Source organism: Struthio camelus, chromosome 1, assembly GCF_040807025.1.
Source record: "Struthio camelus isolate bStrCam1 chromosome 1, bStrCam1.hap1, whole genome shotgun sequence".
Taxonomy (NCBI): domain Eukaryota; kingdom Metazoa; phylum Chordata; class Aves; order Struthioniformes; family Struthionidae; genus Struthio; species Struthio camelus.
The window spans coordinates 204029439-204046454 of NC_090942.1; the positions used below are offsets into that span (position 1 = coordinate 204029439).

General features: G+C 37.3%; 1 protein-coding gene across 13 annotated transcripts in view; it reads right to left on the bottom strand.

Annotated features, from left to right (window-relative positions):
- Window positions 1–1036: 1036 nt before the first annotated feature.
- The window catches only part of ZMYM2 (zinc finger MYM-type containing 2), a 91321-nt gene continuing 75341 nt past the window's right edge, over window positions 1037–17016 (bottom strand). For all 13 annotated transcript variants that reach the window (XM_068930285.1, XM_009686597.2, XM_009686594.2 and 10 more), the window contains 9 exons: window positions 16673–16844; window positions 14901–15008; window positions 12879–12973; window positions 11516–11684; window positions 10428–10579; window positions 6181–6295; window positions 4828–5079; window positions 4314–4434; window positions 1037–1875 (listed from right to left, as the gene is read on the bottom strand). In XM_068930285.1, coding sequence (XP_068786386.1) covers window positions 1683–1875; window positions 4314–4434; window positions 4828–5079; window positions 6181–6295; window positions 10428–10579; window positions 11516–11684; window positions 12879–12973; window positions 14901–15008; window positions 16673–16844 — 1377 coding nt within the window. In that variant the 3' untranslated portion in view covers window positions 1037–1682. The remainder of the gene's footprint in view (window positions 1876–4313; window positions 4435–4827; window positions 5080–6180; window positions 6296–10427; window positions 10580–11515; window positions 11685–12878; window positions 12974–14900; window positions 15009–16672; window positions 16845–17016) is intronic.

The following is a 17016-nucleotide window of genomic DNA, read 5'->3' on the forward strand; positions in this document are numbered from 1 at the left end:
CACCTACTTTTGAAATAGTGATACAGCCAAAATTAATACAAACTCATGGACACACAAGAATAGTAGAAATTTAAATAAGCTTGCTTAATAAAACAAAGCAACTGAAGCTTTATTTTTCTATATAGAAATATGACTCCCCATGTGCATTCTTTTAAGCTAAGGAAAATGAAAGTCATACAGCCCTTGCAAGAAATGAATCCTAAGGTGGTAATATATATATATGTGTGTGTGTATGTGTGTGTGTGTATATTTACACTTATCTATGTATGTATAGATATACATACACACATACATACACACAGAATGTTTCCCTTTAATGGATGATTCCTCTCAACAGATACTTAAAAGCATTCAGGAAAGCCAAACTTACGACTACTTTATAGCAGAATATTCTACCATTTGAGTACAATAGGAGAATCATTGCATGAACCACCAAATTGCTCACATTAATTCAACAAGAGCAAGTAACAAAACTTAAGCAGCTAAACATATATCTGGAAATCAGACTGCTTCTGCAAAATAAGCACAATGAAAGGATATAGAAGGAGTTTTCTTAGAAAAAATAATCTTTCAACAACTTTCTGCAACATCATGTGTCATATGGCTTTTGAATGGAGGCATTAGTTAAAAGAATTTTCCCACCCATAGTCAAGTATTAACTATATTTTAGTACACCAATGAAAGGACAAAAAAAGTAAAAAATTTAGTATACTGTATTACTTTATGTAACACAGCATTAAAATACCTTTCACTAAGGCTACAGAGGACAGATTTACAGTAATATGAGGTACCAGCATTTATGGTGAAAAAAGTAAAGATGGAAAAGAATTATATAGCATTGTCATCAGACATTTCTTTTTACTTTTTTCTTTTTTTTCTTTCTTTCTTTTTTTTTTTTTTTTTACAAAATACATGTCTTGATGATCACATGCTTTAAGCTTATATTCATTTATTTTATATATATATATATAGATAGATAGATATAGATATAGATATTTTTATTTGTAGGGGCAATTGAGAGAGAGTCACAAATAAGGAAAGGACACTAAGGTTTTAATAAGGGCAACAAAAAATGTTTTCACCAGATAGATTCACATTACAGTACACCAATATTGACAGCATTCTCTTTTGTCTATTTTTGGTACATAAGATGGAATCTCTCTACACAACCTTATAAGGCTTCAGTAACTAAAAAGTAAAAAACCTATTAGTTTACAATTTATTTAAAAATTCTGAAAGACACAGCAAGTTCTAAACTTTAGTAGTGCTACCCATACACAACCATCCGGTTTAAGAACCCATTAAAAGAGCCACCTTTCAAGGGAGCTTGCAACAGCAGAGTTGTGCAATATGGATGTTTCTTACTACAAGAAAAAAAATTACACATGGCACATTCTCATTCATATTTTGCAATGTAAAAAGTTACAAACATACCTAATCAAATAAATAATAATAAAAAAAAAGAATCTGAAGTGTGTTTGTTAAGTATCCTAAAACCACTATGCAGAATAATGGAAACTTTCACTCACAGACTATTTACATGGTAATACCCAGGTGAGGGTACACACTGCTACAAAACTCATAAAACAAAGGGTAAACTTGAAATGTTTTCCATAATAAAGGTCTAGCAGCATGACTATATCTAATGCTGTTTGTTTTCTTGACTGTTTTTGGAAGATGTTTTAATCTATGTCTTCATCCAGTTCGTAATTGTCTTTATCATAAATATCTTTTACTAAAAGAACCCGTACGAGCATATTTTCCAAAGTGTTGCGGTCCAGTGACACGGAAGTATACCAGATAGGGCTGTCCGAGGAGACTGAACAGTCCGGCTGCAGATAGAACAAGTCCATTCTCTGATTCAGATTCTGTGGACTAAAAGGAGGAGAAAAAAAAAAAAAGTCAGAAAAATTAAGTCTCATAGGACAGATTACTATGTTGTCATTTCTAACACCCTGGGTAAGCAAAACTCTAATTGTCCTTAGAAAAGTCAGAAACGAAAATTATTGTGGAGAAACGCTGCCTTGAAAGAGCGGTGCCGGGGCAGAGTCAAGGCACAGCTAGCCCCACGTCCTGGCTCAGGACAGCTGAGAGCGGGTGCCTAAGATTGAGCAATGAGACCAGAGAGGAGAGCATACTCTTTCCCAGCTCGCAGAAATTAGCAGCTCCAGGACTCGCTAAATTAGAAAGTACTTTCCATGTATTTAGGAACCTTGATCAACAGTTTCTCTGTGATTTGAAAACAGGCCTCAACAGTGAGGTAAGTAATTGCTCTTACCGCTGTGTGATGCGACTGTTTTTGAATACAGAGCCTGGTGTTCCCTTGAAAAGGAAGGACTGTATTTTTGAGAGATGCACAGAAATACAACAGAAAGCTAAAACCCCTCCTCCTCCTCCTCCTCTCTAGTTTCCTCAAAGGCTTGGTCACTAGCAGTCTTAAAATCCCTTAATTCGTGATCTACTACAGTTTGGATTTCATATACATGCTTGATCCAAATCAGATATATCCTCTAAGCCACCAGAGAAGACTCTTAAGGAAATTCTAACATTTTGTCCCTTTAGGCAAGTCTCAGAAAATAATTTTCAGCTCTGCATTTACAAGTGCTCACTCATGCTGCTCTCCCCTTCCCAAATATTGCCGACTTCAGGAGCCAGCTGTACTTCATGTGTCTTTGGTGAACATATCAAGCTCATCTTTAGAAACTGGTGGATAAAATTTTAGGTGTTGATCTTCACCTGCTGGGGTGAATGTTGGCTTTTTCTGTTCTCACATAAATCAGATTAAGACTCAGATTAGAAGCTAAACTATGACAGTTTAAAATATCTTCATACTTCATTTTAAACTCCTTCCTACTTTTTCATGAGCCACTATTTGTGTAGGGAAAAGCAAGAAAACATTTCCCACAGCTGTGATTCAGAGGATCCCCTAAACTTCAGCTTTAAACGTCCACTGATTGCAAAGCATATGTCAAACAACAGGTATTACCATCAATTTTACAATAGTTCAACTACAATAGTTTTTAAAGTGTTAAACGTTTTTATAAAACTTACTTCTTCACAGACGCAAGGTTTATGTTATCAGAAGCGGAACCAGTCTGGTACTCTAGTCAGCAACAGTGAGCAACAGTTATGAGAAAGTGGAACTTGAAACTACACCGTAAACGATGCCCCAAAGGGGTTTAACTGCTTTCCCTCCCCTCCTAAAGCTGAGATGTTTCTCAACAAAAAAGTGATTTGTTCTCCCCCTACCGGCTGTGTAGCAGCAGTTCAAAAATCCCGCTTCAACATTGTAATAATATACCCCCTTCACACTGAGGAAGGGGTCAGTGTAAAGGCAAAAAAATATTTGGTACAACCAGAATTAAATAAATTTCTGAAAAACAGCTGCTTGCGTTGACAGAATGCCACAAGTTACTTTTTACTTATTCCTCTTTGTAAAATCATATTTATTTGGGCTTCTGCCTACATTATATGTAAACTCTTTCTTCACTTTTAAGAGGAAGATGCTGTTCCCCAGTACGTGTCGAGGTTCTTACTTCATTTGATTTACGGTACCATATATATGATGTGATTTTTCTTCTGTTGTACCATTTGCCTATATTCCATTTACAGTTACAAAAAAATCTTCATTAGATCAGTCGCTCTAATGGATGGTCTAATTAAAAAAATATACATACTTCCCATAAAATCCTGTTTTCAAACACTTCCAAAACACTTCACTGCTGGACTGATTTTTTTCAGATTTCCCTAAGCTTTTCTTTTTAATGCATTAATTTCTGAGCAGATCGGAAGGAAGAAAACCATTGCTAAACGCTGGGTTACTGTCCTAATTTTTTTCCTACAACAAAAATATTGTGAGCATACTTTCAAATTAGGTATATCAAAAATATTTAAGTTTCAAATTCCTGAAGAGTTAAAATGAAGCAGGTCCACTGTCTCGATCAAATTCTTACTGAGCAGACAGGGCCCTCACAACAGACACCCTCAACAGCAAAACCTACCAGATCCCTTGCTGGTAATTCTCTACAGAGATACTTGGTGTTCCTAGGTAAGAAAACGGAATCACACCACCATTCCCAGAGGAAGTCCTTGACCGTTAACATTGAAGTAAAGTACTCTGCTGCTCACACACTTTCCGCATGTGTTGCCCAGATACAGAATTGGACATTTCAGGCTTTTCATATAGATATTTTTTTCAGACGATCTCAATTCATTCACTTTGCTTGAGCATTATTTCATCTTGCACCAAAACATTCCCCTTTTATACCAAGTCTACTCTAGAACACTTCTGTGTTACCCCATCTAATACTTACCTTTTAGACAGGTAGCACTCGAACATTTTCACAGGGCATCTAGCTGGATCCGACGTGTTTTCAATTTGTTCAAATATTGGTTCGTCATCTTCATGTTTCCTTTTTCCAGTAGTAATTTTATCTTTAAAAAGAAAACCAACAACCTCTAAGCCATAACTTGATGTTACGTTACATTTTTCAGCAAACATCCCAGACTGGGGTGACTAAGGCACAACCCACTAAGCACTGCAATGCAGTCCCCATGGCTATGTACATCTGTAAATGGAAACGTAACCCATAGCCACAACGAAGTGCCATCATTTGGCATGGAGACCAGTGGGCTCAAAGGGAACAATTAACGCAGAGACCTTGTAGTCTCCACAGACCATACACTCCTATGACAGACCCACTAGCTGAAAGCTGCTACACTTCATGCAAATATAGACCTAAGGCTCCTGGCAAGAGGCCCAAGCGTCCCTCAGCGGAGTGAAACGTGGATGCTCCTGCAATACTTATTTTGGAACTGTCATAGTACCTTCATTATCAGCTCTGCACAGGGAAGACACTTGGTATCGAAGACAAGCTTTGCTTTCCATTGTTAGAGGATTTTTTTTCCACTGTCTAAAAACAGTGCCAAAAGAAAGTCTTAAGTGCTGCTCCACTGTTTTCAGGCCAAAATACTTAGTGTTAAAGTAGAACAGAGTATTCAGAAGAGCGACTGGTGAGTGCGATCCTAGTTGTTTAATCCTCCAAAGATAATCTTCTTCAACTCGAGAGAATATCGACCCTTCAAAAAAAAGTATATTAGAGAAAATATAATGGATTAGCTCATAAACTGTCCGCACATAAAAGAATCAAGTTTCTTTTGACTTAATGAAATGTTCAAGACAGGAGCCTCTAACAGGCACGCTTAACTGTATGCCCATATCTTCAAAACCAAGTCTTAAAGACACAGACACCTGCTGTTCAAGGAAGAGAAAGTCAATGGGAAATGTTGGCACATGCAATTCCACACCGAGCATGTTTCTATTTAATTAGTTCAGTAGCACTTCTTATATGTGGCTCACCCACTATGTTACTACACAAAACCACGTGTCGAGTCTTAGTCCCTTCATAAAAAATATGTTTATGAGTTTGTTTTATTCTGCTCGTGCAAGGCTTCCAAATAGCTACTCCTCCCCCTTTCTCACTGCCAAGGAAATCTCACTTGGAAAGGACTGTAGGCCTTATCGGGGTTTAGGGACAGCCATGCACAGTGGCCCTCTGAAGCTTCAAAGAGACAAGACCATATCAAGGAGGCAGATGAAAAGGGTGAGTAAGGAGGATCCCTCACTCCCAAGAAGGTTGTGACACAGATGGAAGAATAACGGATTCTTCAGCTTGGTACCAGTACTGATCTCCTGGGAGAAATCTCCTAGAAGACTGTACTTCTGTTTTCTCTGTGAATTGAAGTTCCTTATGAGCAAAAGACTTAGAGCAGAGAAGTCTCCTACTCCAGCTAAGAGGGGCTTAATGCACCCGTTCATTAGCTCTTCCCACACATAGCCCACCCAGCCCTGCCTATTTCCCATTTGAGAACCCATGTGGGGAAAAACGAATTCAGCTCAGGTAAAAAGAAAAGGTCAAAGACCAGCTGCTTATTCTAACTTTCTCTTCTGAAAATGGATGATTTAAAATTAAAAGGCAGTTAAAAAATCAGCTCTTGCAACATGGATTACTGAGAAACGAGACAATAAGAACAGGTACAGTCTTAGTCACTCTTACAGGAGATGTTTTTGATTTTTCATCAGTCACTGTCGCAATGTATAAAGTGTTTGTTTCTATCTGCATGCTTAAGAGTATAGAACTATTAAGAGATGAAGAACATACATGACCAAAATAAAATTACCATCTGGAAGTATGCTTGGTTGCCAACTTCTAAGAATTTTATTTAATTCCTGTTCAAACGTCTGGTAGATTGGATCAATAAATATGTTGTCTTTTCGATTACTTCCATATAAATACTACAAAGAAGAGAGGGACAGAGAATAATTACAATGTCAAACTAAAACAAACTCTGTTCTACAAGGTTCTTTTCTAGCACAATGATTGCACTCATATAAAAATAGCATCCAAAAATAAAACAAGGAAACTTTTCCAATAATTTGCAGTTAAAAGTTACTTGCAATACAATGTATGTTGTAAATTTCTAATTGGATATGAAGCACATTAATTACAACCCCATACTCATTATACTTCTCTCTAAAATTCTGTTGCATCCAACATTGTATTAGTGAATAGGACACCACTGAAAAAATACTAATGTATCTTTTGCTCCCATTAGGTCTTCAAAGTAGAAAAACCATTTAGCAAGAAACTGACATTTTAAATGTGGACTCTGGACACTGCCACAAGCATCTTCAACGTAGAAATCAGAGCAAAAAAGCTCCCATATGTTTGTGGAAATAACATGCGGCAGTGCAAGAAAAATAATAGGAAGGCACCTTGCACCGTTCTATTCTGCAATCTAATTATCTTAACCCTCTTGACCTCGCAGACAAGAAACTCTTTTGAACCTTTACCAAGAATTAATGACCAAAGGCTATAGCAGTATTTGACATTATCCTCTCTGGAGACATTTCTAAGAAACGGAGGATTGGCTACTTAAAATTTCCACTTCAATGTTATCTTTGTGTGAACAAGCCCGTTGCTAGTGAATGCAATAAAACTGATAGACAGAAAAAATGTACTCACTTCTGGAAATAGCATCTATTTCTGTACACATACTTGAAATAACATTAAACATAGCACTCGTTTATACTAAGCAGTTCAGCGTATCTTGACTTCCTTATCTCTGCATACAGCAATTTTGACTTTATAATGCAACTCTAAACCAGACAATACGACTTACTATAAGCTTCACAGGGTTTTACCATGTGTTCCCTTACACATTTTTCCACAGTGAATTTTCTTTTTCTCTGTTTTGTATTAAACACTCACATGGGTCACTACTGAATACTAGGAGTGAAACTGAAAACAGTTTGAAAACCAATTCAAAACCAACCCCACCGCGCAACTGAGAACTGGACCAAAAATATTTTTATTTCCTGGTTCAGAATAAGCGTTCGGCCCAACCCTGACACCCCTAGCAGAAATCTGTGAAGTACTGGGACCGTTAGCACTGCAGGGTCTACAGAATATGGACATGTTGCAGTCTCTCCTACTCCTGCACTAACCAGACATGCATCAACCAAGCTTCATTGCTATACCACAACCTCTACAAATTCTAGAGGGGTGCAGGAGCAGCACAAGAAGTTTCACTTAAGACGAGATCTAACTAAACCATACCTAATAGGAAGGAGCTGGACATGCCGCTGAGTCCCACAGTGGAGAACAGCGTGAGTTACTGCCCACAACGCTTTTCAGACAAGAATCTGCCAAGCTCTATCAGCCTGAATTTCCCCCAAAGCACCCCACTATCAGATTTCTTATTAAATTATGCGCTGTTGTTTCATTACGATTTTCCTGAGTATATGTAGGCATAGATTTATCAGGACATGAGAAAAGGTGACCAACTAAATGGACTTTAACTCCCTCTCTAGCAGTGTACTGAGACCATTTCTACTCCTGCTGCAGTAAATACTGCAGACTTTCCCCTATCACTCCCACATGCGACATTAAAAAAAAAAAAAATCTGTACTGGGGCAAAGAGTGAAGGCCACTATACAGCAGAGGAGCAAGGCAGGTGAACACCTTCCCTCTATCTGGATGAACCCTTCTGTCAGATGTCCACCCTATCATGTGACAACTCTTACTTTAAAGTGTTACGTTTTGAAAAGTAATGCTTCAGATTTATCAAAACTATTAATGAGCCGTTTCTGGCCTGAGGGAGAACAACTTCAATTGCAAATGAACCTGAGCTGAAAAAATATTGGTTTGACTCAGGGACTAGTTTGCTGGAACAGATTTTCCAAGTGTTTCCCTCAAGAAAAACATTCAATTATTTCAAGTGCAAAGTCAGAAAAATAAATTAAGACTTGAAGACTCTTAAGCATTTCAACTGTGCTGAAACCACAATACACTCATCTGGAAAAGGTCCAACCTTGAGCCAGTACTCAGCCAGAGTGAGTGCAGTAATTCTTCTGCAGGGGAAAATGTTCTTTTTCTACCCCATGCCTTTGTTGCGCTCTTCTTCTGAAGTACACATTATTAAGTTTTACTCTAAGTTAATAAAATATTGCTGATCTTTAGCATAACTTTATCCCTATCTGGCACTATTTAATTTTCTGTGCAACTCTTCCAATTTAAATAGAGCCAATACCTCTTGTATAGTAAAGATTTAATGTATTAAGTTTTTCTCTATTTCAGAAGTACCCACATAGATGGAAAGAAGGGGTAAGAAAACGATAAAGTAATGGAGTTTTGTTGCACGCTGAGACAACTAAGTAGCATTTAGCATACAACTAAGCTTAAAGAAAGTTTAAATCTCTTTCTTCACAAGGTGAAAGATCACTAAGAGTATTTCCCTAACACGTGTGCATATACATACAATTTCCCTGTAGCACACAGGTGTTGGCTGCAACCTTTGCCTGCTCCCATGCCTGCACGTTTCAGTCCCTCACTCTGTTGTCTGCCTTTGTGAAATCTTCCTATGAGTCTGAATAGCACTGGCGCAACTGTGCCATAACAGACCACATGGGCTGTTAATGTCACCTGAATTAAAATATCGGACACCAAATGTAAGTAATAGTTACAGTAACATGATCACAAGTTGTTCCTCTAATGTTTCAGTATGGTATATAAGTATTAGGACTCCTAATATTTCTATTGTGTCACACAAACGTTGGTTTGATAAGCTTAAAACCCAAATTTGATGTGTAACTAGCTTTCCCCAACAGACAGGATAGACAATGTCAAAGACATGAAGAGAAAGGTGAAAAGAGAAAAGCTGTAAGCTGAGTTGCATTTTATAGAAACACAGTTCACTCTGCGAAAACATGAATTTTTTAAATTCACCAGAAAGATACAGAGGGACAGTAAATCATGCAGGTGCAGTGACAGAAAGCTAGCCAAGACTGAAACACGCTTTATAGCAACACTGACTATAATGTGAAACTATGAATGCTCACTTCCCAAATTTCAACCATGAGGGAAAGATATCAGTTAACTCCTTAATTTTGTATAATCTCATTACAGAAAAATTAGTGGAAGTGCTATTTATTAAAAGAGATTTTGATTAAAAGATTATTATTTATTTTATTGTTATTTAATTCAAAATCTCTGCCCTAACTATAACAGTTCAAGGAGGATGACAAAGATTGTGAACAGCTTGTTTTCCACATCATGGACGCATTGTATTCCCTATTAGCTTGAATGAAATTCTCTGTATGAATGTTTTCAGTTCTGAACATTGCTTATTTTATCTATGATCTGCCTCACGCATCAAAAATTAAGACATCTTCTGCTTAGGAATAGCTTTTCCAAGTACCTAAGGGTATGTTATTGCCTTCAGCTACAAGACATCTAAACTGACTCCCTTCTGCTTTAGAGAAGCACATAATATAATTGCATACAATATGCAATTACATGTATATTGTTATACAATATAATTCCAAAGGGCGGGAGGAGGATGGGACACTCTAAGTAGCATCGTTTTCTGTACTGCAGAAAATAAGATGGACTGCTCCCAGTCTTCAAAATTCGGTAAATTAGGTTTCCCCAGCAGGCACTTCAAATAGCTTGCTTCCACTGTCTGCTAAGTAACTGAATTAGTAAACCTTTACAGCTCATCCTTGTTTCATTCTGCTTTTACATTAAGCCATCTTTAGCAACCAAACTGAAGTACAGCATTTAGAAAAAACGTGTCACTTTAGACTGCAAATTCCTTGCTTGCACCAAGTAAGAGGCTTAAAATTATTACAATATACCGGCTTCCATCTGAGTCTTCAGAATGGGTCTTGCAAACTCGTTTTCTATATGGACAAGTTTCTATAATGTAATTTATACAGCAGACTGTCCCAGATCACAGCCATTATATTAAGAATAGCTCCTAGCCTCTTCTTAGCCAATATATTCGCATTATTTCCATTCTTCCACTGAAATGTATTAAGAGTCAAATCATCAGCTCCACTCCCCATCTCTACAGCCTCTACTAACCTCCTGAATCCCAAGACACAGATAATAGATGCTGTCAGGTGCATAGTTCTCTCCATTTGGCCTTCGAATTTCATTGACAAAATGAGCCAACCCATAGCTTAACTCAGCTGAAGTATGTGATAATAGATCTTCCTTTAATTTCACAGACTTTGCTGTAAAATAAAGAAAAAATGCTACATTATACAACAGTATTATTACATGCTGGGGGTGGGAGGGGGTGTTTTTGGAGTAAAAGGTGAAGTTGGTTTGATGTCCTCTCCACTAACCAACGAATGAGCTTAAACGTACCAAGTAGTTCAAACGTTAGATCTAGATTAAAATAAACAAGGCTACCAGAATAAAGTCTAATTAACCAAATGCAGTATCACCTACTGAAGAATTTAGTGTCACGCACAGCTGAGGATGACACAGAGGCAGGAACTGATCCAGGATACTCAAGTGAACACAGCGTTCTAGAGGGAGGCCTTCAGGGGAAGTGGCAATTTCCAAAGATCGAACAATGTAATGCAACTGCGCTAAAATGCATATGGGAGCTAAAGAACAAGAGTAGCGAGCCCTCCTTTTCCCCAGGGTAAATCTGCACACGGAAGAGCCTTGCAGAAAGGACAGCAACACTCCATAGGAGTGAAGGCCACATTGTGTCCGAGCTCCGAAGCAATGTAACGCCAGCCTCAAATGAAGTTCTCTTTTCATGACAAAAAGTAGTTATGTCCTCCTTTGCAATCTAGAGGTCCAGGAAAGTCCAAGTCCAAGACAAGTTAGAACACATGGAAAAATAGGATGCAAACAAAAATCAAAACGGTCATGATAAGTTAGAAGACCTAGAAAGGTTCTATGCTGTCTTGCACTAGAAGCATAAGACCTAGCAGTAAGAACCAAGTTGGCAAAACTTCTTTAGGAAAAAGAGTTTGGCAACTCTTTCTGTGGTAAAATAATCCCAGCTCTTGTGGGAGCATTAGGGAAACTTGAAAACTTCTACTAAAATTCTATCTGAAAATCAGTTTTTAAAAGGATGAAGAGTACAGGGAAATATAGCAATTCTCACTACCAAATAAAAATCCAGATGCCAGATTTTTGGAAATACTTACTTGATTTCAGTTCCTCTAATTCTGGAAGACCTTCATCTACATGTCGAGACTTCACCCAGTGCTTCCATGCGTTTACACCATACGTGTATTTAAACGGAAAACTACTTTCTGAGTTTTCAGAACTATCGTCCTGGGACTGATACTCTGACAGGGCTTTCCTCTTCACTCCCTGCCATTGAAACAAAGTAGTTAATACTAATGACAACTGCTAAGTGGAATAACATAGAAACTAGGCAGAATAAGCAAGCTGCAGGCCAAATTGCAAACTAAAGGTTCAGGGTACAGAACACATGCTTCGTTCAGCTGAAGCCAGTAGGCAGTTTCTGTTTTGAACATATTTCTAAGAATTGTATTTAAGTCGACTGAGATTTCTAATCCACCTTTCAAACTGGTTTCTAAAATAGACAAAATAAGATTTTGATAATGGAGCTGCTGTATTGGTCATATCATATTAATAAATAAGCACACAAAACATCAAAAAATTCAGTATATTTTTAGGATTTTGTTTCATTAATGCACAGCAATGCATATAAATCTTTGCCAGAAGGTCAACCTTCAGGCTCAACTGAGCCCCTCAATAGAAGAGACAGATTTGGTCCCAAATTAAAGCATAGCCAGCAACATAGTTAAGGCACAGTACCAGACAGTTCAGACTCCAAATTTAAAACTAGAAAGATATGTTTATTTTTAATAAGTTTTATAAAGTACGGGTTTTTTTTTTTTAAGCTGTGATAGCTACTGCAGTTCTTGCAACAAAATAATTCCAGCTTTGTGCCAAACACCAGAAAGCCTCTTTCCTGTTAGTTTCATTCTAAATAAAAGAGCACAGCTAAATTATTTGCCGTGTTTAAACTAAGATTTTTGACTGAAAATAAAATCTGGAAAAGTTACAAGCAAATAAAAAGTCTTTTAACTATTTTATACAGCAGATGCTTTAGCTCTCACTATAAGCCAAGGCAATATCATCACTTTTCCATTTTACTGTCAAATTAAACCCTCTGCATTTTATTCAAAGTAGAAGGTGGAGGAGTAATACTGAGTAAGTACATAACAAACAGGGTGAAATACTAATTACCTTGTATCAACAGTTCTACCAATATGAGTCATCTACAGCAAAACCAGGATCAGAACTTAGAAGCTAAGCTATTTGATTCACCAGTTAACTCCAATAGACATGACTGAAATAATTTTGTTACTTGAATTAGTGTATCACTATATCAAAAAAGATAAGGGCATAGGTATGAATAGGCAGTAACATTTTAGAGCAGACCGAGAACTGAAAAATCTCTGGCATGTTTTTGATCACTTACAATTTTGTCTGTTTTTTTTTTTTTTTTTTTTTAAATTAGCATGGTACAATTACCTTCTTTTTGGACCGAGGTCTTGGCTGTTCCTCATATTCTTCCCCAAAAACAGGAGGCAATAAAAACTCGTTTTCTGTATCAAGCTCCTCAGTTGCTGAAAATAAATTAACAGAAAATAATTTTTAAACACCTTTTGGATGATACTGAGATGATACTGATTTGAAAAAGCTATGAACTACATGGATGTTCACTAATACAAGGAATCTACAAAAGCCACGTCAATACAATAACAAGGACTGTATTTCAGTGCAAAGAAATAAAACTATTCCTCTTCTTGCAGGTAAGACAAAATTACCAAGATGCTTATTTCTAGATAAATTATAAAGAATGCAATAATGACTGTTTTCAAACACTTTCTCAGGTCACGAAGGCAGCATTTCTTACTACAGACCCTTCCTTAATTTTTCCTGCCTAGGCAATCTTTGGTATTAATAAGTTTACGTTATGCTAAAATGAGCAGCTATGAGTGGAAAAAATACAAATTAACTTAACATACGCACTTTATTCATGTATTTCTGTCATTTCTATTTCTGTTTTATATTCTATACAGCACATTACACTTAATGAAAAAACTGAGATTCAGAATGTAAACTCTTTCAGAGAAACTGGTTTTAGCCTAAATTTATACAAGTGGTAGAGGCCTGGCTCATGACATACGCTACAGCAATGTAAGTATATGGTAATATCTCAAAACACTATTTGTTTAACGTTTCAGGGGTGGAAGGAAGCCGACTCTTAAGTCAGGCAATATAGCAGAATGGGATGACAAGACATATCAATAGATTTTATGCTGCAAGCTGTAACTTTATTTACTTTACTGAATAAGGCTCATTTCTCACTTAACTATCAAGCAATGCCTTCATTCAAAGCTGAATGCTCTTCTGATAACCAGTCTGATTTCAGCACCTTACCATTCAAGACACGATTCAAACCATTACTGAATCTAATCACCACAAGGAGGAAAAAGAATATAGATAAAATAGCACTCACAAGCAAAAAATTAAGAACTCTGCCCCAGATTAAACAGATTAAATATCTGTCATAAACTGCTATTGCTTACTATCCCACCCTGATTATTTTTGTTTTTATTAGTATTTTTTTCCCCTCATATACCAAACCTCCCTTATAAAAACTTAGTATGCATCTTACTAATAAACTTATTCAAATTAACGCCAACCTTTCTTCCTAATTGCCAGACTCAGTCTTCAAATTAGACATACAACAAACTGAGAAACAGAGTCTGGATAGTCACATCTATGGCACAAGGCAAAAGACAACTTTCTACAGCAGATATGGGAGCTATCCACGGAAGGAATGAGGTATACAGTATGCACCCAGGAGGTCTCTTGATCTTGAATTGCTTAGGACACAGTATAAGGAAATAAAAATCATTGCCTGCATTTTGGATAGAGTGGAAGGAATTGTGATACCTAAAACCTGGACCTTCTTTCATCCAAGATCTCAGAAAGTAGTAGCTTTCCTGCCCATTCAAATATCACTACCTTTTTCAAATACAATTACGGTCATTAATAAGAAACTACAAGACAACACAAGTGAAGAGCAGCATACTAGTTTGCTACCTTCTAACAAACTTCAATGGGAAATTAGCCCTTTCATCATTTCTGCTCTAAATCACCATTTCACTTCCTATGCAAATATCTTATGACTGAAGAATGTATTCATTATTGTTTTCTGTGATGCATACCATCCAAGTCTTTGAGCCTTCAAAATATCCTTCTTAAATCCATGTCCAAAACCAAATGCAGCCAAGTTCTTTCGTCAAAGGTTAATTCCTCCTTTCTCTGTTTAAAGTACTCTATTTAAAAAGATTTGTTATGAAAGATGGAGGAACTCATTCAGAAATCCCCAGTCTTTCAAAGGCCTAAATTCTTTCTCTAACAGAATAAGACAAGCGGATCTTGCAATCAAATTAAGCTCACCTGAAGGGATAATTAAACAAAGTACAAGGACTACACATAATGTCTACTTCACAGTATTTACTAAAATGACAGAATAAATACCTCTTGGAAAGTCTATCTCAATATCAAGGTCTGGTTCATATGGAACATCAGGCAAGCTTGTCTGTGCCTCTCTTTCAGAGTTTAGCAGATTTGATTCAACTATCACACCTGTAAATAAAATTTAAAAAAAAAAAATCATATTTTAATTAATGTGTGAATTAGTCAAAACACGGCAGATATCCAGCGGTTCTAAAGCTGCTTGGTCTGCTCATCACCATCCTAGATTTTGTCGTTCTTGACATCCCACATTTACTTCTGCCATCTGATATCTTTTAAATAAAAAGATACTTATTAGCCCATTTGCTTTTCTTCATTTTGATGAGTCTCTCAGCAAAGTGTGCGTGCAGAAAATCAAATACAGGGGAATCTGGATCATGTTAACCAATCAGAGAATACAAACTAGCTTGAAATGCTACATGACTCTGCCTGCAACAAAACAGACTTTCAAATCTGTGAAAGAGATCCTATGAAAGCAAGCAAGGAAGGCAGGTCAAGAGAAACAAAAGCTTGACCTTTTTCCTACCTCTGGGAAGGGCAGCGTTCTCCAAATTCAGTTCTCTGCAAAAGAGCCAGCTTTGATCCCATACATGTGCTCATTCAGCTAACCGTACTTAGCAAAAGAGTGCAAGGAGTTGCAAATGACAGCCTTACTGTGCTGCCAGAAACGTCCAGCTTTGGTGGGGAATGGTGACAACTTGGGGAACAATAAGCCTCGAGGGAGCAGCAATTGCTGAACCACTGCTGGCTGCCTGTATACCAAGCCTATGGCATAAGTTCATGTCATTTTTCAACATCCTTTGAGAGATCTGTTGAAAGAGTCTGAAAAAAGCTTCACCTTAGCCATGGAAAAACCTTAAAATCTAATTTTTGAAAGAGAAGGGAAATTTTCCTGGCAAGATACAGAAGAGGCTTAAGCATTTTGACTGACACAGCTGGGAAACAGAGACAGAGAGAGGTATGTGCACTGGAGAAATATCACTGCAGGATATTTAGAATTTTTAGATCTTCACCTGTAAAGCTGTCTGAGAAAGAGTTCTCTTCTTTCAGGTAGGCTGGTGGAACAACAAATCATTTCAACATCACAATAACGTATCAACTGATGCATTATCTTCTTCAAAGAAATGACACTTGCAGGTGAGGATCTTTAGACAACTCAACAGCCAAAGCATCGTTAGGTCACCTGATTTTGCTGACCACGGTTCTAGTCATGAAATGGATGTTTCTCTGAGTTTTAACAGCCCCTGCTTCCCCACAGACAATGTAAAATGTGCCTAGTAAAGTATTACTACAAAGAGTATAGGCTACTGTCACATCCCATCTTGTTCAGAAGAAGCTGTGTTCACAAAGGTAAGACACAGCTGTGGAGATCATTTTGCCTAACGTTTTGATGTGAGCTTTTCAGGGAGGAAGACTGGTTTGGTTTCGGATTCTTTTGAGTGACACTGAGAAGAAATCCTGAGTATAATTGTGAATGACTGCTTGCCATCAGCTGCGCAGCCAGAGCACACAAAGGGAATGCCCATATTTTTAAAGAGCAAGGTCGGGTACAGCAGACCAAAGTCACACAACTGACTTCAAAAAGTTTTCTACTTTTCAAATATGCTGACATGGTCTAGAAAATGTTTAAATACTTAAGATTTCAAGTTAATATCAGAATTCAGTAATAGCACTGTTGTACCAGAAGAAATCTTTTCCTAATATCATAAGCTTTCTTTTTATACCCACATACTAACATACATCCCAACACTCCAAAGAGTCAAAGACAAACTCACTGGTCACATCAGAAGATTCTGTTTTTCCATCTTCTTCAGGTACCGCCCCTGACAAGGACAATAGCTCAGTTTCCAGAGGATTTGAGGACACTTTCCCCCTCAGCTCTTCAATTGCTGCAAGGATTTTCTCACTGCTATCCAGAGTAGTGGGCAAGAAAACTGGAACTGGCACCTAGGTAGGCAGGGAGGAATACATGGTTAGAAAAGGAAAAAAAAAAAAAAAAACACTGCAAAAAGGCAACAACAGCAATCAACACAGAAACACCAGTTATACATGCCTCCTTTTAAAAGTTAACACAGATTAGAAGCACATCATCTAAGCATGGGCTAACAAAAAATTGCTG